General features: G+C 37.0%; 2 protein-coding genes and 1 long non-coding RNA gene across 6 annotated transcripts in view; 2 read left to right on the plus strand and 1 right to left on the minus strand.

Annotated features, from left to right (window-relative positions):
- The first annotated feature begins 677 nt into the window (after positions 1 to 677).
- On the plus strand, positions 678 to 14,645 carry LOC115447147 (zinc finger protein 26). The gene is given in 13 exon segments (XM_037443428.1): positions 678 to 956; positions 1,578 to 2,425; positions 4,127 to 4,256; positions 5,118 to 5,185; positions 5,735 to 5,889; positions 6,267 to 6,418; positions 6,843 to 7,123; positions 7,286 to 7,358; positions 7,860 to 7,976; positions 8,897 to 9,038; positions 9,040 to 9,090; positions 9,396 to 9,610; positions 9,776 to 14,645. Coding segments are annotated over 12 exon segments (2,802 nt in total). The 5' UTR covers positions 678 to 956; positions 1,578 to 1,584; the 3' UTR covers positions 10,353 to 14,645.
- Positions 14,646 to 16,354: 1,709 nt separating this feature from the next.
- On the plus strand, positions 16,355 to 16,899 carry LOC115447150. Its single transcript, XR_005113084.1, has 3 exons — positions 16,355 to 16,467; positions 16,665 to 16,703; positions 16,797 to 16,899. It is a non-coding gene; the product is annotated as an uncharacterized LOC115447150 (long non-coding RNA).
- Positions 16,900 to 17,202: 303 nt separating this feature from the next.
- The window catches only part of LOC115447148 (protein hu-li tai shao), a 116,766-nt gene continuing 107,222 nt past the window's right edge, over positions 17,203 to 26,746 (minus strand). For 3 of the 4 annotated variants that reach the window (XM_030174108.2, XM_030174107.2, XM_030174106.2), the window contains 3 exons: positions 21,046 to 21,113; positions 20,465 to 20,606; positions 17,203 to 20,061 (listed from right to left, as the gene is read on the minus strand). In XM_030174108.2, the coding sequence (XP_030029968.2) occupies positions 20,000 to 20,061; positions 20,465 to 20,606; positions 21,046 to 21,113 (272 nt within the window). In that variant the 3' untranslated portion in view covers positions 17,203 to 19,999. Of the gene's footprint in view, positions 20,062 to 20,464; positions 20,607 to 21,045; positions 21,114 to 26,746 lie in introns of those variants that run through there. The other variant, XR_005113083.1, reaches the window with a different exon arrangement.

Consider the following 26,746-nt stretch of genomic DNA (forward strand, 5'->3'; position numbering starts at 1 on the left):
ATAAAGAATAGACTTAATATATTACGAATGTTATCATATCATTCATTAACCTACTGATTTCGTTTTTAAGTTATATATTTGGTATTCCGCGGGAAGCAAAATAGGGAAAATCGCGGGAGTTTTCTGAAGAAAATAAAAATTATGATCACGTTACGTTTTGTTCACTCAAAGTGCAATTATTAAAATGTTTGTTATCCGGTAATTAAGAAACAATATTACGTAATTATTATTTTTTAAGTTTCAACTTTAAAGTTAACTTATAAATAAATATATATAAAAAGAATAAAATAATGTTTCATGATTCTATGTGGTTACAATTAAACGTCGTCACAATGACCTTGAAATTTGACGTTTCAGAACAGTGTTACATCATTATTTAATTTTCCAGTTATTTTAGGAATATTGTACCATAAGAAGTACATTGTATAAAATATCTGTAAATTAAACTCGTTTTGTAATTTTTATATTTCTACTATAAATATAATTACTTTATTATTTGAATGGTGTGTCATATAAATCAAAACTTCTCAGATTACCATATGGAACTTTGATAAGTGATTAATATATTCTTCAATAAAGAAGCAACATATTACCTCACCTGAGTACTTGAACTATTTTAAAATATTTGTAATTAATTCTCTTCAAAGGGATATAATATTACTCACCGTAATCTATAATCATTAATTGGCAACATCGCCACTGACGGCCATGACAGATCGTCCATCACACGCCACTAAAAAAATTGTGGATTTGTTTTAATTATTCTTTGTTTAAACTTATCAAATTAACTTTAAATTATGTCAAAACGTCGTAGGAAGTGATGCTATCAGACCAGAGTGTTACTGTGGGCGCATTATACAGTGTTACAGTGGAGAAACTAGTTGTTTTCGTGTCGAAAAGTACTAGAATGAGTGGTGTTAAAAAAAGCATTTTTTTGTGACAACTGCCTCAAGCAGGTACGTTTTTGCCTCGCTCCGTATCGATTATTCGTTCGGACGTCTGTACACGTCGCCTGTTGTGCGAAAACCGCCGTATTCGACCGTGGAAGCTTATTTTTTTGCAATTGTTTACATTTTGTGCGAGGTAAATAAATTCTGTAATCGAAACTTTAAACATTTTCAAATTATATTTATGAAGTTGCTCGTGAATATAATTCAAAGTAATTAACTCTACTAACGTCATAACTGCTAATTAAAAAATATTTTTACGTAATTACCAACTTTGTATTGTATAATTGTTATAAAAACATTGAAACTAAATTTAACAACTCATTTATTATTCAAGTACATTATGGTGGTACATTGTAATAGAATTGCTAATTATATATCACAGAAGTGTATTAGATTGATTTTTAAATAATTAAGAGTGAAATGAAAATATTTTTTTGTAATCAAAGTTGCTAGTTAACTTCCTATCACAGGGTACATACCTCTTTATACATTTCTGTCTATAAATTTTTATTATTTCTTCATAAGAATATTATTAAAAGTCTGTAACATGCATATTAACTTTGATTCTGAGTTTAAACGCTATATTTTCATTTATTTGCACTTAAAGTGTCCCATGTTTTTTTTCAGATCCAAAATGAATGTGGGTATGGATATGGATCCTTTGAGTAACTTTGAGTACCCGAATTACGATACGTACGGGAACCTCGCCGTCCCGTACTCATACGACCAAAGCGTGAAGGTAGAGCTACCTCAATACAATTACAACCAACCAATAATACCCCATGCAAATTCAAGTTCCGTTCAAGTATTAAACAACCAACAACCAGTCCAACCGGAAAAAGAAAGTGTTCAAAATGAAACAGTATCAAAATCAGATGAAGTCAAACCGGATGTTGACTCAAAGAAAGTCAAAAAAGAGAAAATAAAAGGCAAAAAGAGCAGTTACTGGTCCGTAAAGATTCCTGACAAGGATTTCGCCTTTTATGGATGTTCGGTGTGTAACATCAGCTTCCCAACCCTCCAGGAGTTAGACCAGCATGTCACCGTACACAAGGACAGGATAACCAGCTACGATCTGCGAGTGCAGAACCAGATAAAGAAGAAACAGTTGAAAAAGCAAAAGAAGTTAAGCAAAAAGGTAAAAGAGGAAAAGAAGGACATAGTTTTGGAGATAAAACCCGAGGAAGGGTACATAGGGGAGGAGAAGGCTTCAGAATTTAATGCTGGTGAGACCAATGCGAATACGGTTAATAATGAGAATAACATGAACAATGATAATGAAGCGAATGAAGTCGGCAAAAGTTCTGAGAGTGAAATCCAAAAGAAATATATTAAGAATATTGTGAAAGAAGAAGACAAATGCAGAGAGATTGACAAGAATCTAATGAACCTGCAGAAGATATACAAATGCTTTGCGTGTCAGAAACAGTTTTCGCTCAGTTATTACCTGAGGCTGCATGTCAGGTCACATACTGGTAAGATGTTTTATATTAAATTCGCGTTTGCAAATTTTTCCAGTGTAAAGGTCCTGCTATATATTTTCCCAGAACAAAAAATTGCCTATGTTCTTCCCAATGCTTTGAATTATCTCCATATCAAATTTTATCACAATCCGTTCAGTAGTTTTTGCATTTCTTTCGCTAAAACAGATAGACGCGGCGAGGGAATTCATTTTATAATATGTAAGGATATAGAAAGCATAGAAATCCCTTCAGTAGTTTTTGAGTTTATAGCATTTGGACTCTAGACAGAGATGGCAAGGTTCTTTTTATAATATGTAAGGATACACAAGGTGGTTTCTCTAAATTGCAAGTGCCACAATTATCTATGGTGCCAAGAATTTCAAATAACACATATGTATTCTAGATTTTAAACCCCACTTATTTTCCTTTTATGACTAAAACTGGTATACAATGTTTACATATATTTGTCCATGGCAATAAAAATAGACAATGCATGGTGCACACTTAGATAAGCCGCTATACAGTAATTTTGACATTGCATTATGAAATGAAACTGTATAGTTATCCTCTTGATAATAACACAATAAGTTACTTAAACTGCAGCAGATGTAAAATTAAAAAGTGGAAGTTTCAATCAAAACAAATATCAATAAAAAATAATTTTATTGTTACACGCCCTAATGCCACTACTACTATAAGAGAATTCGTCACAGCGACAACACTTTCAGTCAGAAATATACTCGCGTACAAACACATTCGCATTAAATTACAAAATTATCAGTAAATTGAACTAGAATTTTTGGTGAAAATATTCAATATTCATGGATGATTTTAGACACAATGTTAGTAGTGGTATACAAGTGATTTTATTTATTAACACTGTCAAAATTACCCTGTATACAAGACCACCTACATAATAGTATAAACCTGTCACATACAAATTAGAATCAAAAGCTAAACACATATATTGGGTTATTTTGATAAGATATTACTGCCCGCAATGACAAGTAATCCTTTTGAAAGGGATTTAGTAATAATCACGTAGAATAGTCGAACATAATCTACCTAATCTCACACTATGGAACATTACATCTGCAAAATTGTTTTTTTAGTATGGGCATAGTTTTTTTTTCTTTTCAACATGACATATGTTTCTTACAACTTTTACATATAAACTTGTGAAAACTTGTAAGTAGTCTTCTTATTTTTATTAATATTGTAAAGGCTAGCTGTAAATCTTGAGATAAGTAAAAATATAATTAATAAAAGAAAATATTTTCTATGATAAAAACCCTAAGCATTCTAACAAAAATACAAGTCATTTGCAAACAAATTCTGGTTTCTATTCCAGGAATTGTTTGAATATCTTGAGACGAGGTAACGGAGATATTGATCTTGCAAAAGTACAACACAACAATACAGGAGATAGTATGTCATCTTTCGGCAGAGGAAGCCCGTAGCCATCCCTAATGCGCCTAAGAGGGCACTGCGGAGTTTTAGTTGGTATGCCGTGCATTGTTCATAGGTTACGGACTCGCCCGGCGGTCGCCTGAAGGCCATCATTATATCTGAGCGGCTCAAAGCCGGGTCGTAAGGCACGGTGACTCCAAGATAATCGCCCAGTCGCACCCACAAAGGCTGGGCGGTACTCATAAGGACTTTCTTCGCGAAACCAAAAAAAAAAATAGTATGTCATGTTCCCATTGTTTCCAGACGAGAAGCCGTACACGTGCCCCGTGTGCGGGCAGTCGTTCATCACGGCCAGTAAGCTCGGCCGACACAACAAGCGCATACACCTCGCCATACGATACCAATGCCGGATATGCTACAAGTTCTTCTCGCAGTAAGTTGTGTCCTTTCATTATTCACTCTATATCTTCGAGTTACGGTGCAGTGGCATAATGTATGGCAGGGAGGGGGAAGGTGGGTTCGCAGTGTGGTAAGAGCTATATCTTCACTCTCATGCTTCGATGAGATGCCAGTTCTTCATGACCGGAGAGAGATCGGGCGCAGGACCAACGGCTTTACGTGCTTTTCACTCAATATGGAGAGAACAGGAAAAATAAGGCATATTGATTATAAATAAGGCATATAGAGACATTGAAATGAAACTATTTTTTAGATTTAATCGCGATTTGTTATATTATAATTTTCGTGCGACGTTTCAAAGACACTGATCTAGGCGCGGGCCAAAGCAAATAAAGCATATTGCAGGATGGTAGTGAATTAGTTTGCGGCCGCTCTGTATGGCGAAAAAAATGCCACACATAGGACGTAGAAAGAGATACAACTCCCGTTTCGTAGAGCCCCGTCTCTGTCACTCACATCTATATGAAATTTTGTATCTACTTACCGCTTCTTTCTATAGATAGATGTGTTATAAAGTAACATTTTATATTTAGTAAATATTAACAATTTGGTGAACTCGCATGAGTTGCGACCAGTGGCAAAGGGTCCATATAAGCGGATTCCTACCGGCTTACCTTTCGTAATAAATGTAAGCAAACTATTAAAATAAATGCTAGATAATAAATAATTAATATCTATATTATACTGGCCGAAAATCGATTTATAATTAGTATCAATACCTACATTATTGTCGGCTTCGCTTTCGGAAAATTTCAACCATCGCCAATAGTTGCAACTTTGTTTCATAAACTAAGATCTTTTACTGTCAATAAAATCATAAAATTTTCGTTTTCAGATTTGATTTGTTAACGCGACATTTTGATAAGAAGCATCCAGAAGATAAATTAGAAGGAGAACCGTATGGTACGTACATAATATTTTTATTTATATGGGTGTGCTAGTGACCCCACTGTACTTGATAGTAAGTGGAGTGGGGTCCAATAGAATGGCGACTGACGAGAGATGATTACCCCTCGACAGTTGACACAATTATGCCGGCCTGTTGGAACCGGGTATACACAGGTTAATCCCGAAACGTGACACACTTACCTAGAGAACTACTGGTTCGAATTGAAAAACTATTACTGTTGGATAGCCCATTTATCGAAGAAGGCTATAATATATCACGCTATGATGAATAGGCGCGGAGCATAAATGCAAAATGTAGCAAAAACGAGGAAAATGTATTCCTTCTGAGAGCTCCCGTTGTGTGCGCTACGTAAACAGTTAAAGTTACCCAAAAATCATATATGACGGAAATGTTCTTCTTAAAAAGTTCTAAAAAATAATTTTTTATCCGGGATAATACATAACGGGTCTCTTATTCCGGAAAACCCGTTTATGCGGGCGAAGTCGCGACCAAAAGCTAGTATGTAATAACAACCACCATTGCAATAAATGCTTTCCTCGCAGACTACAACGCTATCCTGCCGTACCTGAAGGAGTTGGAGGAGCAGCTGCGAGAGAAGTCTGAAGCGGAGAAGAAGCCCAAGGAGGAGGTGTGGGAGGACCAGTGGGTGCCGGACACGGACCACGCGGAGACAGAGGCGCTGAAGGACGCGGGGAAGGTTGGGAACTGAAATACATCTAACAGCTGTTGAATTGAGTAATTTAGCATGGCAGAGTAACTTGCTCAGGACTGCTGGAATCCATTCTAGTTGACATATAAATAAATATACTATAATGAAGATATAGGCAATTTTATCCCTAGAGACGCGTCCCACCACCTTTTGAGCAAGGTTTGCCGCGAGGTACGAGGACTGATCTAAGCTTCAGCCTCGACGCTATCCATCTTAGTGTGAGTGTGCACTCATGCTGCTCACGCGCACTGTAAGCGATTAGGGAAAGTAGTGGGGATGTCTTTGTCTTTGAATTTGTCCAGCTACTAATGTGGTTGACTGTACATAGTGCGCACCAAATTTAATTCAAGTTGTTTGCTCACCAGACTGAGCCTGATACAAAAGAATTTTTCGTGGAAGTGGAACCGCTGTCAGACATCGTGGTGGAAGAGGTGAAGGTGCTCCCCGAGGAGGAGCCGCTCGTCAAGAAGGAGGAGGATGTTGAACCGCAGGATAGCACGGATGTCAAGGATGAGAGGTGAGGATAGGAGGTTTTGCTAATTATGACCTATTTGTGGTTCTGATGGGATCCATGATATAGGTTGTTGAAAGTTGAAGCGTATTACTTATTTTTTTTGTACGGGTTTCTGCAGTCTACCCAGGGGGAAACCTGAGAATGGGATACTGGAATCCCCTGGTTTATTAACTGCAGGGGCCCGGAGGAAAGTTGGGAGGGACGTGCAAGAATGCTTTTAGGATGGGCGGAGGGGAGAAAGAGAGAAAATGTTCGAGAGGACCACATAGGCCTCAATTTGAATTGTCAACCAAAAGGTATACACACGTTAGTGTGTGCCTAGGACCGCGGCAGTTATCCTCCCGTACATGGGCGTGCATTCGGTGTGCACACCGTAGTCACATTAACGTGTTAGAAAAATCTCATAACATTAAAATGTCTTCCCCAGAGACTTCTCGGACGACGACTACTTCCCGTCGAACACGTGGGCGCGCGTGTCGCCGCCCCCCCTGCCCCCCGAGGCGGACCCCCCGCGGCGGCGCTCCCCGCGCGCGGGCCCGCTCACGTGCGAGGTGTGCCACAAGCGCATCAGCTCGCGCACGTACATGCGCGTGCACATGCGCACGCACACCGGCGAGCGCCCGTTCAAGTGCCACGTGTGCCAGCGCGGGTTCATCACCTCGAGCAAGATGCATCGCCACGCGCTGACGCACGAGGACCAGTGGAATGGTGCGTTGGGTTTTATTGTACAGTATAAATTTTATCGATATTTTGACTTTATCGATATCGATATTTATGTTATATGGATATCGATGTTTTGATTTTATAGATATCGGCGTTTTCATGTTACCCAAATTTCAATATATATTTTAAATTATTTTTGTATGTCAGGTGATGCGGACGTCAAACGGGAGGAGATAAAGGAAGAGGATGATGACGAGGAATCTGACTTCAAAGGTGAAGGGTGAGTGACGTGGTTTATAGTATACAGATTATGTTTAATGGGACGAGCAAACGGCTCGTCTGATGTGAAGCAACATGACGAGCTATAAACAGTAGCAACACCACACAAAACATTGAAAGTACTGCGTGGCACTCCACTACGCTCCACACACTGAGACAGCTACCGATCTATATAAGGGCATTTTGGGCTATAGCCCAGTTCCTCGTGGATTTATAGGGACCCCGGCTGGCCGGCTTTATGCTACTACATCTTTAATGGGTATTAAAGATGTAGTAGCATTATAGTACGACTCCAGAGCTTGGGTCTCGGATTCGATGCCCGGGTCAGGCGAAGCGATATTAGGTTTGTCTACTCAGTATCGGCACCGAGCACGTAATTACCTGATATGATGACACGCTCGCCCCCATCACATCATGGGACGGAATACACTACGGAAAGTGGGTGCATTTGTTGCGCATTCCATGATGAAAAGTGGATGTAAAATATTTTATTCCTTTCCAGAGATGAAAGTAAAAAGTCAAAGAAGAAATTGTCTAAGAAACGGCCGAAAAAAGAAGGCGAGAAGCAGAAGAAACGATATCAGAAACGGCCTCACGCGTGCGAATATTGTCAGAAAAGGTAAAACACATTATTTTAATACATCTGAAGTATTTGGGTTTGAAACTTGGTATAGAGACTATGCGCTTAGTGAAGTTATGTTAGTTGCACGGTTTCCTAATCATTTTTTGTTAAAACATGTTAAATACTGAAGATATTTAGATACTTATTAGTGGTAGGATATGTAGCGGTGCAAAGGTAGACACCGCTGTAGAGGAACAGATGGTTGCGTTCCTCTAGGAACTGGGAAGATTCCCAGTCAGGCAGATGTTGCTTGTGACCGGCCGCGGCCCCTCTGACAGTTCCTATTCGGAGGTGGTATATATGCTGCACGTCGCGCAAATTGTGCAAGCGTGATTCAGGATCGATGTCGCCATCTATCGTGATTGCTGTGTGATTATCACTCCAGTTGTGTCACTGCATCGATCCTCTTGCAGTTCCGGTGATGTTGACCAGATGGCGGTATATGCACTAACTGTATCGCCACAGATATATTTTATATCCGCCCGGATAGCGTCCACCGTAAACAAGGTGTTAAAACCCGCCATAGTGGCACACGTAAGTGTCTCGCGTTCCGAGATCATTCTGTGTATATCCAGTTCCAACAAGCCGGCGTAATTGTGTCGACTGCCGAGGAGTAATCATAACTCGTCACTCGAAATTCTATTATACTCCACTCCACTTACCATCAGATCCAGTGGGGTCCTATTGCGGTGCCCATAAAAAAATATAGTTTTTATTGAGCACTAGGAAGAGTAACAGACATTGTTTCTGTAGCATTAGTCTAGGAAAGGGCTGGGAAATGATCCTGATTCTAAGCTTTTAAAGCCACAGTACATAACATTGGTTATTATTAAAGATGTTTGAATAATTATCTTGCCTTTCACCAGGTTCCTCATTAAGGAGTGTTGTTTGTTTGAATGGATACTGCTTTCCATCAGGTTCCTCCACCTGGACACGCTGCAAGTGCACAAGAAGTCGCACGAGGGTGAGACGCTGGTGCTGAAGTGCAGCTTCTGCCTGGAGGAGGCGCCCGACGAGGAGGCGCTGCGCAGACACGAGAGCACCCACACAGGACCGAAGCTCCTACCTCTGCACGCTTTGCGGCAAGAGCTACAAGAAGCGGGAGACGCTGGTGGGTCATGCTTTTATAAGGTTATGGTAGTGAATGCTGCAGTTGATGGTGACTGGAGTGGCTTCCAGATATTTGTTACGCATTCAAAGGCAGTATTAAAATAGATATTCATAAAAGCGGGTAAAGGTCTGAACTATAAGCCGAGGCCAGTCGACCGCACGCTTGCTCGCCTTTAATCAATCGTCCACATAAACTCGTTCGCGTTTGTTCGTTATTGTTTGCTCTATCGCTTGGTCCGTATCGTCATTAGATAACAAACCTACTCATTATGTGCATATCTTCAAGTTGGTACAATCTGTTATCAGGTGTACCACCGCAAGCACCACAAGCCGGACCGGCGCTCGTACATCTGCGACATGTGCTCGAAGCGGTTCGCGTCGCCGGGCAAGCTGCAGCGGCACGTGGTGTCGCACCGCGCCGACCGGTTCGTGTTGCGCTACGAGTGTCCCGTCTGCGCGCACATGTTCAACACCAAGTACCACGTGCAGATGCACCTCGCCACGCATCAGAAGGAGGGACTGTGAGTATAGTCAAGGCGAATTTAGAAATCAGTGTGGGGTCAACCCCACTAGTGTTTGGGGTCAACCCCAGCTCTCAACCCATAGGTGATGCTATTAAATAGAACGTATATTGCAAGTCACGCTTAGTTCTGACTCCAAACAGTGATATTATTTTATAATTCCAGTATCATGGAAGAGAACAGAAACGAAATCCTCGCGATGGTGCTTCAGAACGCGCGGAAGATCCCCAAACAGCCGGACGCTCCCGCCAACCTGACGGACCTCATGCCCTCGGACGAGCGCAGCCGCGTGTGCAACATATGCGGCGAGGTGTTCCAGCACTTCTACTACCTCGAAGAGCATCTCAAAGGCCACGGGTCCAAAATAGCCATCGAGGACCTCGACAAACCCGAAGAGAAGAAATACACCTGTCAAGTTTGTCAAAAGTCATTCAAACTCCATTATTATTTGAAACTACACAGTTTCACGCACACTAAAGAGAAGCCGTTCATATGCCAGCAGTGCGGGAAGGGTTTCATCACTAAAGGCAAACTGAAAAGGCACATTGAGACCCACACGGGGCTCAAAAAGTACCAATGCCACGTCTGCTACAAGTTCTTCACGAGACCAAGTTACTTGCGCATCCATGTGAGGACTATTCACGGGACCCAGGACTATAACTTCAGACTGGACAAGGACTACGGCATGGGGTCATTCGGGACCCTGTCCGTGATGACCCAGCTGACGCAAAGTAGTATTTAAAGGTGAAGGTTAGGGTTGAATTTACTTTGGTCTGGCGGCGTACTTAGTCCGTGGAGTGAGTGTGTTGTGTCTGATATGATAATGCTATCATATCATAGGACGAAAAGTCTCGGCGGAATTTGGGTGCGAAAATGGACTATCACAGCAATATATTTTATGTTGTAATTTCGTTTATAACTCGGATACTCGGTAACGGCTCAGTTGACTTATTCGAAGTATCTTAAAATTATATACGCAAGAGGATCCGTAACATAATGTCATGAGGTAATTATTTTTTTATTGATTCAAGCCCGTTTTCATAGCCTAAGGCAGAGATGGCGAACCAATGGCGCGTGTGCTAGTGGTGGCACGTAACAAATAATTCGGGCACGCGAGAATCAAACATTGTATAAGAATCTTTCTTTGGGCTTCACATCACTAAATATCGATAAAAAAAAACATACATGAGTCATAAAAAAAGTTGCTAAAAATGCATTTAGGATGGATAAAACCGGTCCTGAATGGTATGTTACAGGTATTTTTTTTTATATAAACTAAAGGTTCGCCATCCGTGACCTAAGGGTAGAGACACATGCTTCGTAGAAATTACTAGAACAGACATTATAAAGATGGCCCCGACACCTCGAAGCGTATCTGAACTATTACAAAACTATGACAGTTTTAAGTTGCTTAATTTCCTCAAAAATAACTTTCACACGGTTAATGTGAACGCATAATACCTCTTATTTGTAAGCGGTTAGTCAATTTAAGGGGTGGGTGTGGGATATATTTTTATATTAGAAGAAATATTTTACCAGTAGTGTAATTAAATATAGTTGGTATGTGGTAGTATATTTAAAAAAGCAATTTGCATAAGGGATGTCGCGGATGCGTGTATCAGCGCGGATGTCAAATTCGCGTGATAGTCGCATCCGTCTGGATGTCGAAGCGGATATTGCATTATTGTGTTTTATGGTAATATGTGTGTCAAACTAGCAGCTGTAAAAGAGGTCCTGTTTCATAATAGGGGCCTATGTATGGTTGTTTGGCTGCCTCGGTGGCATAGTTGCGCGCTGAGGTCCTGAGTTTGAATCCAACGTAAAAAAAATTGTTATCTTTGGCATCTGTGTTTGCGAATTTCGCATCCGCGACATCCTTTATAAAAAGTATATTGTATTTGAAGAAAAACCATTAAAGAGCAATAACTTAAAAGGTTTTAAAAATTATAAATCGACTTTTGGGCCAGTGGGGTATTGAACCATAACGCGTATAAATGAATTAGTTATAAAATATACGAAAGAATATTATGAAATGAATTGTTTAGCTAAATTATTGCTATATGTATTAAAAAAAATCATGTGTTATGCTCAATATATCCATGAGTTTTCAATTTTCATAGTACATGAACATTAATATTGATTATTAGTTTCGATTGGGCCAGACAGCCATTAGGGCTCCATGGTTTAGTGCAGAGGTTCCCAAACTTCTTTTTCTCATAGACCACTTTAAAAATTTTGCTGGTTCGGGTGGACCTTTTTTTGGTTTCGTGGAGAAAGTGCATTACCACCTCCGACTCACTGCCTCCCAGCCATAGGGAAGGTTATGTTGGGGTCACCGTGCCTCTTACGATCTCTATCAATATTATCTGCTTACATTGATAGGTGAAGTCAAGCCAACATTTTAGTATTTTACTATCAAACCAGATTAATTTTCGTGGACCCCCGCCGACGAAATGTGGACCCTCATTTATTGATCACGTCAATATAGACCCCTGTCAAGTTTCTCTTGAACTCCTGGGGGCCACTTGGTCCACTTTGGGAATAAATAGTTTAGTGGATAAATTGTAAATTTTTCCGTGGCCACCTTTATATTGAATAGTGATTTTGACTAATGAAATCACATACAACCATATATGGTCCACCCCACCACTTCTAACCACATTTCGCTGGTTCACTGTAACAAGGTTTCATGTTATGGTATTGGTATGACTGTTTATGATCAACTGCCTTTATCAGTCAAACTCTGTCAAAGCAAGAATAATTCAATATTTTTTACAAACGTGAATGTTTTAAATCAAATTTTTCCAACATATAATAAGTTAAGATAGGACCTTGTAGTAAGCCAGCGATTTTGTGAGCTTAAAGTCATTTTCCCTCATTCCTTACACCCTTAAAATATGTATCTATAAAAATTCAGGTCAAACGTAAGTAATGAATACACACAATACAAGGTTTATACACTGAACGTTTTCACATTCAGAATTAGTAACGAAAGCTTTGATTATAGGTGACAAAATTTAAATATTTTCTATGGATTTAGGAGGAAACACTAAGTGTAGCTCTTTAGTTTGAAAAGCTATTGGTTTGTATTCTCGTCATTTTATTATTCAATCTATACCAGTGGCGAAAAGTGAAATTCTCTGAAAGCAACGGCTGCAACAAGCAACTAAAATGTATAAATGCGGTCTGTAAATCGTTCTGATGATAATTAAAGTCTACAGAAGTTCTGTCTAAAGGAATGCCGGCAGGAATCTGGTAATATAGACCCTTTGCCACTAATCTATACTAATATATAAAGTTGAAGAGTTTGTGTATATGAACGCGCTAATATTAGGAAATACTAAACCGATTTTGAAAATATTTCACTAATAGAAAGTTACATTACTCTACTTAGTATCCCGGCAAACCATCTAAGCCAGAAAAAAAATTACACGCGGGCGGAACCGCAAACAAAAGTTTGTTAATTTTAAAATAGACGAAATTTATTTGATTCTAAACTCTAGTGAATGAATCAGAATTATAATTAGAAAAGATTGCCTTATACATATAATTAGAAGCTCTTTACTTTGTTCTCTGCATAAGTGGTTATTTTAAAAAATGGCTGGAATCCAAATCAATAGTTTGCGTAACAAATTGTTCATTGTAAATAATGTAAATTGTTAACATTTAAATGTATTAAAATATGGTATGAGGTTATGTTTTGTCAAGGTTTCTTAATGCATTGTTTTTATATATAGCTTTAGCGAATAACTTCATGAAACAAAGGACTAAAAGATTGGATTGTAATTGCTGTGACGGCTAAGATGGTTGTTCATTTATATTACATTTAATATGGGTTTGTTTCATTACGTAAAAAGGCGCAAAAGATTGTTAAAAAGTCATAAGTTAGGCCATTTATTGCCAGGTAAAAATTTTGTTTGAGATGGAGTTTTAATTTGGAAATTTAAAATAAAATGTTTGAGATAAAGTTTTCATATGTTAACAATGTATATTAGACGTGAAATAAAGACAAGAATAATGAAAATAATCAAGTATTAGGACAGTGTTTTTTAATCAAAAGCAATGGCGTCTGCCGTACGGTTGTGGGCTGTCTAATGTGATCACATTTTGCGTCAAGCGATATTGAATGCTGTTCAATTTATTTGTATCAGTGGCGAATGGTGAAATTTTCCGAAACGGAATCCGATATAAGATATAGATACTAATATGCATGAATGCAATGTTCTGCAAATCGTTCTAATTACATATTTGAAGGCGTTAACTTCTTTCGTGCATTTAATGGAATGGTTGTTAATATTTGTTGTAATAAAATTTTCAACATGCCTACAATTGAAATTGATGGATTCTTATATAATTTAATAATTTAGAATTTAAATGAAAACTGGTTTGGCAATGTTTTGAAAATTTAAATATTTCTCACACGTGTTTTTGTATATAATACACAAGTTGTTAATGTAATTTTGTAGATTCTGTGTTTAGAGATATACAATATGAATCGATGAACAAGGGTTCGTCAGCTCGCCATGTAGATGAGGGTATTTATAATGACTACTTTTGTTGGATAAATATACTAGTAAGTAGAGAGAAGGGAAGGGAGGCGCTTCTCTTTGTTGCATACCCTCAAAATTTCTTAAGTATGCAGATTTCCTCGCGTTGTTTTTCTTCACTGTTAAATCAAGCGTTAATTCACAAAGAATACACACATAACTTGAGATAAGTCTGAAGTGTGTTTAGGTTTTGAGCATGCAGCCATTCGTCTCGGCAGTCCTGACTAGGTTGTCGCCGATTTGATAATCTGAAAGTTGCTTCATTGAGAGTTGTGTAATTTTGCTCAGTAGTTAACTCACCAAACAGCCATAAAAATATTAACTATATTTCGACCCTTAAGTTTAAGGATGATACTTTCAAGTTAAGTTTGATATTGTATAACTCTAAGATACGGAATGTCATTAAGTTTCGTCGGTTTTACAAAGAATAAGGTAAAATAATGTGGTTGTTGATTTTGTATTAAAGAAAATTAAAAATATGCGTTTTATATTGTGTTTTACTTTTAGAGGTGCTGGGAGGAAATAATTATAAGGATAATAGAGAAATTTCATGATTCTTGAGAGGGTTGTGCAGTCATATAAAAATTTAAATTAATTTATTCCTTATTTCACGAGCCCATAAATGAACTGCTCTAAACTTTTTTTTTCTCTTTTCACTTTATCATGTACTGTAGTCTTTACCCTAAACTGATTGAAAAGAGCAACACCAGAGTTTCTTGCCCGTACTTCTCTGGTGAAAACTGCTTTCCGAACTGGTGGTAGAGTTAATATTGACGGAATCTAAATAATGTATAACATTTTACAGATTCAAATAAATCATTTCATTTCATTTTATTTAGCAAAGGCGTAGTTGTAATGCGTACGTGATGCGAATACGTCTAACGCAATGAGGTACTGGGTTCGATTCCCGGGTCGGGCAAAATCATTCAAAATTACTGTGAGAGCTCGGAGTCAGGAAGTTTGGGGTGAGATACCCCCGTGCCTCGGTAAGCACGTTAAGCTGTTAGTCCTACGCCTGATCTCTCCGGTCATGTCGGATTGTCTCACCGGACTATGAGTGTGAAGGAACAGAAAGTGCTTGTGTATTACGCACACACTTGTGCACTATAATTAATATGTCTCGCTTAAGATTGGCCACCGTGACCGTAATTCGGCTCAGAGGAATTTGTTAATTAATTTTCCTAAATCTAAATAAATGAAGAATATTTTTTCCTCAGTAATCATATATTATAAGCTCAAGAAGAAAATCAATAATCTGAGTCAGTGGTGAAAACCATTTTTAACACCTAACATAACACCCCCCCACCCCCCACCCCGAGGCAATTCTTGTGCGCTAGGTCTCCACACCAAATGCAAGCCCATGCATAGGGGCACATTTGCCGCGACCCTAGGCACACAGCTCGTGTGTATAAACCTAACCTAACCTGAATAGGCGTCTTGTGCGCTCGGTCTTCACACCGAATGCTGCCCATGCATGGAACACTATTTGCAGACGGACGCACACAGATCACTGCATATCGTGTAGTTGTAAATTCATATTGAGGCTTATAAGGGCCCGTAATAATGTTCCTTTTGCCAATCCTTCCCCTCTTCACCGGACCACTGTTGACGCAAAAGAGGATTCCAGTATCCCTTTCCCAAAGTTCTTTCGGTGTTTACAGGAAATTCTACTAAAAAAACCTGGATAGATTGTGTTACCCAATCCAAAATGGATTGGGTTGTGTTGAGTTCAAACCTAACTTTGAACTTATCATATAGTACCACTGTCCCGAGATATTGCAAGATCTGAATTTATTTTTGGTATTTTGTGAGTATTTGATATTTTTCTTTCTTTTATTATTATTTTATTTATTTAATCCTGGTAACAAAGCACCCGTAACAAATATTTGCATCTACATTTTTTACACAGTTACCTTAAATTTTTAATTAGGTTGAAAGCTAGGGCGAATTTAACTTAAAAACATTTATAAATAAGGTAGTTTCGTTTAGCTACATTTATATTTTCACAGCAATTGTCACGTGGAAGACTAACTTCTAACTTTGGAATGTAGATAATGTCCGTTGAGCTAATTAACGGTCTTAGAACCAATAATTTTGATTATTATGCCTTTCTTATTCCTAGAAATAAACCTTAATTACTCTTTCATAGAAAGTCTTCTGCAAAATTGACAGAATATAAAAAAAGTTTGTAGTCAAGTATGACATTTGTGACACGTTTTGGAAAATGCAATAATCGTTAGAAATGAATTTATAGTGTTTTAACTTTATAACATCACAATGAAACATACAATAGAAATTTGGAGAGCTAAGGTATTGTTTAATTTGAAACTAAGACAAACTATTTAAATATAGACTATCAAAGCTGCACCAAATACTTTCAGAAATCAGCTGTATGCATCTCAACTCTCACATACTCTCCTAAGATCTTATATTTGCCCATATATGCAATTATTTATGTTCTGAGCAAGCCTAAATATACATAATGTTAAATTCTTATTGTTTTCTAGGTTAAAACAGAAGACAAAAATGTCGCGTATAAGGCTCAAGTAAGAACTTTTCATATTTTACAATTTGCATCAATAATTTGAAAATTGTTTACGAGTATCAAAAATACTCACTTAATAATCTTTTTGTCTCAGATTCCCGACAACAAACCAAAAAAAGGCAGACATTTTGAGAGCTGCGTGGACTACGCGGCGCAGACGAAGCACCCGAAGCCTTCGCGAATGAACTACAAGAAAGGCAAGATGCCCTCGTTGGGCGCCATTACCGCGTCCGCCAGCACCAACTGCTGCGCCTGTTGCGTCGTCCTCTCGGAGTATATAAAGGAGGTGTTCCGACTTATCATACTGTGCCCGACGAACACGAAAGTGGTGGATTTGTTTTGCGAGTTACTACAAATCGGTGGTTGTTTGTGCAACGATTGTTATTATTTTTTGAAGAAATTGTTCTATTGTTTGCTTCTGATTAAAAAGTGATTGTTTATGAATTTTACTGAAATATTTCGGGTATTCTTTAGGGACCGAGCGAAATAAAACCACTAAGTCATAATAAATTTTCGAAATAGCATATATTTTTATGAAATAAAAAAATACACAGTACAGTTCCATAACATAACTTCTCATAAAACTAACTTACACATAAAGCCGTACGGCAACATTTGTGACGGAAACCAAAAGGAGAATGAAATTTGTAATGCCGATTCAAAAATAGGCGTGTTTTTCAACACCCTGTATGTCGAAACAATTTGTCATTTTCAAACACTAGATGGCTCTAGGTAATGTCAAATTGCAGCCCTTTCACTTATTTGTATATTAAAATAATCGTTCGCTAGAAATAACGTATCCAATTATGTATATTAATAATTATGACAACTATTAAATACATTAACGATTTTGATTGAGATAATTTAAAGCAAAAACACAATTCGATTAGTATTTTACTGTTTCGTGTCGATAAATAAAAAGTATATATATTTCTAATTCAAGGTGTCCCACAAAATAACTTCCAAGACGCCTTCCAAGGCGTAAAGGAGCGTCAAATATTTTTATCGAAACAGAAAAATAAGCGAAAGGGCACAAGGGTCTTTAAAAAACACAAAGAACCCTATAATCATGTACTGTATTTAAATAGAGGCTATTTTGACTTGGCATAGGCGTGGCACTACGAAACATTGAAATTATATTAAAATATATCTATATTATAATCAAGCACATATCCCGCCGAAATACATGACAGATGTAAAACTATAGCGGGTAAAATAATCGATACTAAAATACAAAACGTGTAAGATTTCATTCTGGTCAAATCAATTGCAAAACCGATTATATTTGTAAAGAATATTTATAAAACTGTGAATGTAACGTTCAATATTTTATTGCATTTAATAAACATAAAAAAGTCATTTATCTATTTTAACTATAAAATATCCTTAAAATCGCTTGCCGAGTCAAAACACCCACAATTACGTCCAGAAATAAAGAAAAAAAAAAAACATAAAACTAGACAATTTAAAGGATTTCTTATTCATAAGGTGCTAAAACATTACATATATTATAAATTTACCGTGGACGCGCACAGAAATATTCACACAAACTTTAAGAAGTCATCTATCGGTGCACTGTTGGTCGTAGGACTCCGCTGTAGCGCCGCCGAGTTCTCGACTCATGTACCACGGTCTCTCCCCCCAAAAGGGGAGAAACTTGAGCCCGAGAGGGACATCATTTGTCTGATTGTCTACTCGATCGTCGCTAGATGGCTTTACTTATGACTTACAACACTATGGAGATCAGTGTAAGTGTCGCGACAATTTGACGCTCAGTGAGTTTATGACCAACTAAGTACGAGATAAATCGGAATATTTCTGTGGGGTCCACACTATAATAACTTTCGAAAGCACGACTGGTGTGTGCCCACGCGGGCCCCATCACACGAGAAGCATTAAATGCCTGTAGTATATTATTTGTATAAGATGAATGCACCAAAACGTCGTCACGAGTGGTTCAGCAACGTTGGCAACACCGTTACTGTTTTTTTATGATTTTAATTAAACTGGAAACACTATCATAGTTGCCCAATAACATTGTACTTTGATTCTTGATGAGTTTCTCCCCAAAAAGTTACTAAAATTAATTTAAAATTAACTGAATTCCAGCTGCCATCTTATTCAGTGTTACCAGCCTGCAAAACCACACGCGACAGGTCGAAGGGAAAGTAAAAACTATAATAATAAAAAAATAAGTCAAAATATATTTTCCACATAAGAACTCGTTTGGCAAGTCATAAGATAATTTTTTGAATAAAACAAATATTGTTTTTTTTTTTTTTCATTTTAGTCATAATAAATTAATAAAACTGTTTTTAATTTATATACCATAGCGTCTACACACTAAAACGCACAGTGCAACTCGACTGTGAGCAAAGTGCTCGCGTCTAAGCAAAATGCTCAACTCTGAGTAAAGTGCTCAAAACTCAACATCGACGACTGTTGGCAAATCCGTCGCAATTTAACAATATACTATGAGCAACATACCCATAATGAACCAGAGCACAATAAACAACTAACTATTCTGATCAAAATACTCAAGCACATTGCTGAAGAGTAAGCTTCGTTCGTCTCGAGTAAATCGCTCAAAACGAGCACAAAACTCACAAGTGGAGCAAAATACTCAGAAAAGTGAGAGCGCCGTCTAACGTGAAATCGTAGCAGCTTAACAGTATAGGGACACTGACATTCGCATGAGGGAGACAGCAATATAAAAATCTGAAAGTGGGAGAAAGGTTGTCAGCATCGCCCCTGTAACTTTGCCCATATAGCCAATAGGTGGGTTTCATTACGCACATATATTAATTATATTTAAGACATACAGAACTTAAAATTGAACATATTGAAACACCTTACTCTAGTCTGTCAAAATCTATTTTAATGTCATAAATGAGATCTATCTAATTTTGATTACTTGAAGAATTTGATAGCGGTCTACACACTCGCTACAGATTTACCTTCTGTATGTCTTAACTGTTGATGTACTTTAACAGAGCTTTCAAATATTATCACCTAACGCGTCGGCCATTTTGGATTACCTGATGTCAAATTGAGGCCATTTTATATAAGGCAACTACACAACGGTCGACCGCAATTGACGTGTTCTAAGTGGCAGTTCATGTTAAAATTTTCAATATAACAAACAATAATAATTTAATTCCTTCTAATTTGGTCACGTGGCCGAAATGGCCGGCGCGTATACAGAGTGCTCCATTCCCGCCTCGCTATGTACAAGCCCACCGAACTAAACACACACTGTATAAGCCGTAACGTGTTACATTTCAATTAATGGAGCTTTTACCTTATCATTAACATATTGTATTGAAAGCGAAATGGCAGTGTGTTTTTGTGGGTTTTATCTGAAACAAAAAAACAAAATATACAGTAATCAAGCTAACCTTTGATTCAACACGATTTTAGCCTATTATACGCGTTATCGTGCTTTAAGGTAAAAAAATAGTAGGCTTTATACGACGTAATAAAATCGAAAGATATGTTAAATGCATTTCATATTATAGCTTGATCAGGAAAATAAAAACCCTCGCTATACTGTGGTAAAATATTATGTAACTGATGCACTGTATTGACAAAGTTATCTTTAAAATGAAAAAGCAAAAGTGGCGCGTGCGAAGCATGTGTTTTATTTTTTTTGGTCAGGGTATAACTATGAATGACTTCTTTCCACAATAGACTATTAAAGAATTAGGACACCGACAATCGGGACACGCGATCATTCCATACTATAAACTAATTGTTATTCACCTCTAGGCGGGTTGTGGTGTGCTGGACTTCTCCTTCTTTTCTCCTTCTTCTTCTTCAAGAACGACGGCGTCCGCAGGCCTTTCTTCTTCTTCTTGTCTTTCTTCGGCGAGTCCTCGGTCGACACCTCTTTTGATGGCGAGCCCTGAGAAATACAAACATGAATTTTATTAGTTACAAAAGGCTCATACAACTCATACAATATAATTTGTGAAAATAAAGTATATAAAGTTTCCCTTTTCAAAATATAAAACATATGCCATTGCTTTTTATTTTCATACCGTTTTTAGAGCACTTGCATTCTCCCGCTTCGGTTCATTAAAGACATTACAATATTCTGAGAAGTATTCTGAGCAGCGATTAACAATGAGCGGGTACTGAGAAGCGATTGGCTTACGAAACTCTCCTGCCCTCGCACCCGCTACTACAACTCCAGTAAGCTAACATCAATGGCACGCATTTTATGACACCAAGCGGTGAAGCTCGCTAAGGCTCAGGGAACACTAGTAGGTCTTAACCAGCAATGATATTAATCAGAAGGATAGAGAGTTGCAGACTACTGCCTTCTGTACACGCATATTTACCTCTTTACTGCTATGAGAGAAGGTGCTTTGATGAGCATCAGAATGGTCCCCGTTGACGGTGTGCTCGCCTGGAAGGAAACACTTCTTATCATTGCCTGATAATTGAAAAACCTTGAGAAGATAACTAGAGACTTGTAAGTTATTTTAACGACTAGTCAATGAGTTGATGTCATTGATATCGACAATACTTAAGGCTGTATTAATGAAGCCTTACTTTTGAGTAGCATCTCAAGTAGACATTTAATGTATTGAACTATTTAATAAACAAAGCTTAAGATGTCGTTTAAGAGCTTGTTCTCAGATGAGTCAGCGCTATGAAATAATCAAAACTTAGCTGTCAAAATTTGTCACATATTGTTACTATCATTTTACAACTCAAAAACCAGCGTTTTTATGAGATACTGTTCTTATCCTAGCAACATCTCATCATACATCACACTCCAGAGTGATACTGAGTGGCATTTATTAATTCTATCCGTAGCTTATTTCGCAAGTCGCTTTGAGTGGTAAGCAGACCTCCATCCTGTGAGACGGGCAATCTCTGTCTACCGTCCATGATCCGTCTCTCAAATCATTGAGATAATATAAGCATATAGATTCTAATATTTGCACTACACTTACCATCAGGCTGAGCGTAGTTGACGAGTCGTAAAAGCCAGCGAGTTTTATATTTCTCAAAATAAATGTACGTAACGAAATAGTTTTTACGATTTTTTTTCTATTTTGGTTAGTTGTTTCTTTGTTTTATCTATAGAAACGTTCTTTCAAATAAAAAAAAACTTGAAACAAAAATAAATCATATTTCATATATATCATTTCGTTATGTATATTTTTTTGAGTAATAAGTATTCACAGCTTAACTAGAAAATGTACCATAAGTCACTTACCATAAATAGGAATCACACACAAGCCACGTGCATCATGCATAGCAAAGCAGACTTTTCCACATGTGCAAGGTTATTTTATTAGTTTTAACCCAACCAAAGCTATATGTCAATGAAATGAGCAACATCTTACATTAATTTATTTTTCTCGAAGATTCCTTTACTTTATTGCGGAGTAATTTATATATATTTTTTTGAGTAATATTCTCATCATATCTTCATGATAATTCATATATTTTTTTTATTAAGCTCAAAATAATTGGGAAAACTATAGTGATAATATGATATCATTTTGACACCCAAACCAGTTTGAAAAAGCAAGCCAGTCGTGTTTATGTCAATTTGTCTCAAAACTGGCAGATATCCCAGCAGTGGGATGCTCCACTCTTCAAACATTTATAGAAACGCAAAATACTGAATACAAAGCGATATAAACTTCAAAAGCGATATCTTATAACTCTTTAATAAACATAAAAACACTCACAAACAAAAACAGTGGAACATGCTAGAAAATTAGACCGGACGCACATCAAATTAATACTGCTTTAAATCTTAATACTATAGCGATGCTAACATTTTTATTATGCACGTCCGACCAATTACAAAATGGATTATTCCAACGGCAAAGTAGCAACTTTTAGTTATTTTTAAGATGGTAACAAAGATGCAAAAGACGGATTACGATTTTTCGGGCACTAATCTTTGTCTTGAACTAAGTCACAAGCTGCAGAGATATAGCATTAGAGTAGAGTTACTAACTTTAGACCAATAGGCGTTATATACGCGATTGGAGTGCTTCTAAAAGTTGCTAATCCACACAAGGCTCGTAATGCGTGTATGAACAAACAAAACAAAAAACAATTGCAACACAATGACTACAATATAAATATGCATTAATATAAAAATTAAACAACTATTCCCGTACAAATGTTTACAAAAAATAATATCTACTTTCGTTACTATGTTTAGGAAAATGTAAACTCTTCTTTAAATATAAAAAAATGTAAGAACTTATGCAGTAAACTTCTAAGAAAAACGACCAGTATGATTGGAAAATCGAGCTTATACTTTGATTATATCTATAAATTCAAGATGGCGCTGAGGTATCTATATTGTATGATATATCGCCTCATAGAAGGCAAGAATATCACGTGCAAATGTGTGCTAACCTTAAAAGGTAATATCTTAATCAATCTAGTTTTCAATTGGCCTTTTTCTTATGCATGCTACAAACAGTCAAGGCGATGGTTAAAAACTTGAAGTGGCCATACTCCAGTTCGATTATAACAATTTTTATTTATAGTTAACTTTTAAAGCTCGATATCTCAAGAATTATTATCGCGCACCGCGTCAATTTCTCTTTCATCAAAACTTTCCGAAAAGCTAAATTTGGAAATTATTTTGTAAAACAACGTCTCCTCGAACGGAGGCCAGCTAGAGTTCAACCGCCTGGACGGCTCACTGTGTAACTCGAATAATTTCTTCGGTGGTAAATTTAATTCTCTATCGACATCATGCATCGATTGCTTATTTAGTCTATTTTCTAATTTAAAATCGAATTCGTTTTGAGATTTTGAATTTAGATCTGTGTATTTTAGATCGACGTTTTCGTGATCTGTAGATTTATTATCAAAATCGTTACAATCTGTTTTTGCAGAATAATAACTAGAAGTGGACGGTTCATTATCATTGATCAATACTGTAGACCGCCTTGCCTTCAAATTAGTGTCTGAATTAAAATCTACCGTAACAAATCCGGGTACATCTGTGTGCCTTCTGAGAATTTTCCGACATTCCTCATTGGTCAATTTATCGTCAAAAGAGATCCAATATTTGGCCCCGCTACTGTTTTCCGTTTGGGACATGGATAGAACTGTAGATTTTCTCAAAAATGGCGAATCTAAAGACCTATCAGTATCGTTTGAAGTGTTGTGATCGCTCGTACTATAATCATGGTTCTGGAATGATTTATCGTGTAATTGAGAATCGTTACTTTTTACATTACAAATGCTATAATCAACATCATTTAAAGTTTCTTCGCTCTGTTCATAATTTTGGGAAGATATTTCTTTGATTAAACTGGAGTCTGCCAGAAAAGCGTTATTCATTGCTTCATCGTCGTTAGTTATATTTAAGCTTGCTTCTGAAATTAATGTTGTATGTTTGTTTTCTTCGATGATATTTTTCACAGGACTATATTTTTCGGTTAAATCTGCTGCTTTGGCAGTCATTGGTTCGAAATGGCTTTGAATATTATCTACAGAGCCGTCATTATTACCAACTGGAAAGAATATGTCATCATTAATATCGTCCAAAGAATTATTATGTGGGTCCAAATTGATATCATCAAATTGTTCATTTTCAATGTTATAGTCAACAATATCTGTGTTATTATTCATTTCTATATAATTCGGCTCATTATCTAGAAATTCAGGGGCATCTCTGTTAGTGTTATCACCATTATTTCTATCAAGTTTAGGTTCATTATCAAACAACTGATCTGCTTCATGGAGGTGAATATCTGCATTTTCAACATTTATGTCTTGTTTATTTGTAACGGGGTTTCCTGATACGGCTCCTTGTATTTTACTGTCACCATCTAATGTCTCTTTCTGCATATCAATTTCAGCCCATAAATCTATAGCTGTATACAAAATATCTTCAGTATCTACAACGGTCACAACTGTTTTGGCCTTTTTTGTTTTCTTATTATTAGTTATGTACATAACTGTATTATAGAGATAATATAGAACACCCTCCACTATTTTAAAAGCATTGATCGATTCTTCGCTCAAATTTGTTGAAAACGAGTAGCAATTCATCTTATCTTCGACGTCTTGAATTATTTGAGCCATAGAAAAAGTTACAAAGTCTTCTTCAAATTTTGTATTCGCATCGGTTTCTTCCTCAATATCAATGTCATTTACATCATCATCTGTGACACTTTGCAGCTCTATATTACGAGTAATCTTAATATCAGTATATTTATCAGGTAAAATGCTGTCGGACTGTTTTTCAATAATTTTGTTAGTCGAGGGATTCACTTCATTTTCGAAGTCGCATTGAACGATATTTTCATTATCTGAGTCGTCTATGTATTTTGTAACATCTTTACTTAACGCATCAAGCTCTTTATTTTCAAAGGTTTCTATAACAACACGCCTGGAAACCTCAAAACTTACTCTATCCAACAAAACTATGATTAAATCAGATATTATTTCGTTTCTTTCAAATTCTACTGTAGAATTGAAACTTGTTATTTCTGTAGTAGATTCGTTATAATCTGCTGAAATTCTTTGACCAATTGGCTTTATCTCGCTATTAACACTATTTTCCTTGAAAAATTCCTTTTGTCCAGTAACCACTACAATGTTTTCGTCACCATTTGTTTGCGCAGTTTTATTTTTCATAGTAGGAATGTCGGTTTTGTCTTCTAATTCACCTGTTAGTACATTTTCATAATCTTTCATAGAATTAAGAACATCTGATTCATTGGGTATTGTAGTAACAGGGGGCACACTTTTAAGAACAATTTCCGATTCCAAATCGTTTTCATCTTTATGTGATACACTGCAGGATTCATTTGAACTCTTCGACTCTTCCATAATAGGTTCTAAAGATTGTTTCAATCCACTCAACGGCGATCTCTTATTTATTTTTAGTTTACTGTAGTCTTCGCAGTAGAAATTTATAGGAACAGAATAATCTCGTATATCTTTATCAACCAAGTCTTTCACAGGACTTTCGTATGCCTCCTCAAAATCTTCAGTAAAACTATGATACTCCCCTTCTACGGATTCTATAGTTTTATTAACATCTTCTACTGTATCTAAATATTCCGCACTGCTGTCTTTATCTTTGATATCTGTTGGGGTATCGACGGGCGAATCTACAGTATCCGGTTTCTTTTCAATGACAGTCTGATGCTCTGAAGAAAAGCTCTCACCTATATCGCCAATGTAATTGTCCTCATTAAACTCCTGACTATAAACAAACTCATCGACTTTCACTTTAAAAACGGGCACGACCTTCTCGGAAACCCTAACTACACTTGCTTCGGAACGTACTTCATCAGAACATTTCAGTGGAATGTTTTCCATGGAAAAATAAACTGAACTTGGATTTTTTTTGTCATTCGTTGATTGAAGCAACGCGATATTTTCTTTGGTCCAGGAATACAGCTTTGGGACATGGAAATGAGCGGGTGCCGGATCTTTTAAATAGGAATTGATGAAGCCGCTGTATGATCGAGTCCTAAAAAGCTTATTAGCTCCAGATACCTTCCGTCTAGGCAGAGATCTAGTACGATAAGCGTACTCAGACCTAGCTCGTCCGTCCCATTCTATTGAAGGGATAGACTTAAGACTGCTTGTACTGCAATTATCAACGTTGTCATTTTCCAATTTAGGGATAAAATTAATGTTACATTTAAAATCTTTTTGGGTATTCTCCGCGCTAGTTAGATAGTTTTTTAGTACGTTTTCGAAACTCTTTGTACGGGAATATTCGTGTAAGGTCCTATTGTAAGCGGACAAGGCTTCTTTTAGCGCATCAATTTCATCTCGAGTACCTGTAAGGCAGATAGTTAGTGCGTTTATCAAGCTACGTTAGATGGTCACGGTGCATTTTAATTCAACTCTCTATGGATTATATAGATTGTTTCAACACTTAATTGTCTCCACAGAAAGTTAAATGCAATTGTTAGCGTATGAGTTGCAGGTGATTTGAACATGCAGATATAAGACCAACAGACATAATAAAATACGAAATTGGATACATATACTACATTAAATGATAATAAAAATAGTAAGTACTAT

This window comes from Manduca sexta, chromosome 26 (assembly GCF_014839805.1).
Source record: "Manduca sexta isolate Smith_Timp_Sample1 chromosome 26, JHU_Msex_v1.0, whole genome shotgun sequence".
In the NCBI taxonomy this organism is placed as follows: domain Eukaryota; kingdom Metazoa; phylum Arthropoda; class Insecta; order Lepidoptera; family Sphingidae; genus Manduca; species Manduca sexta.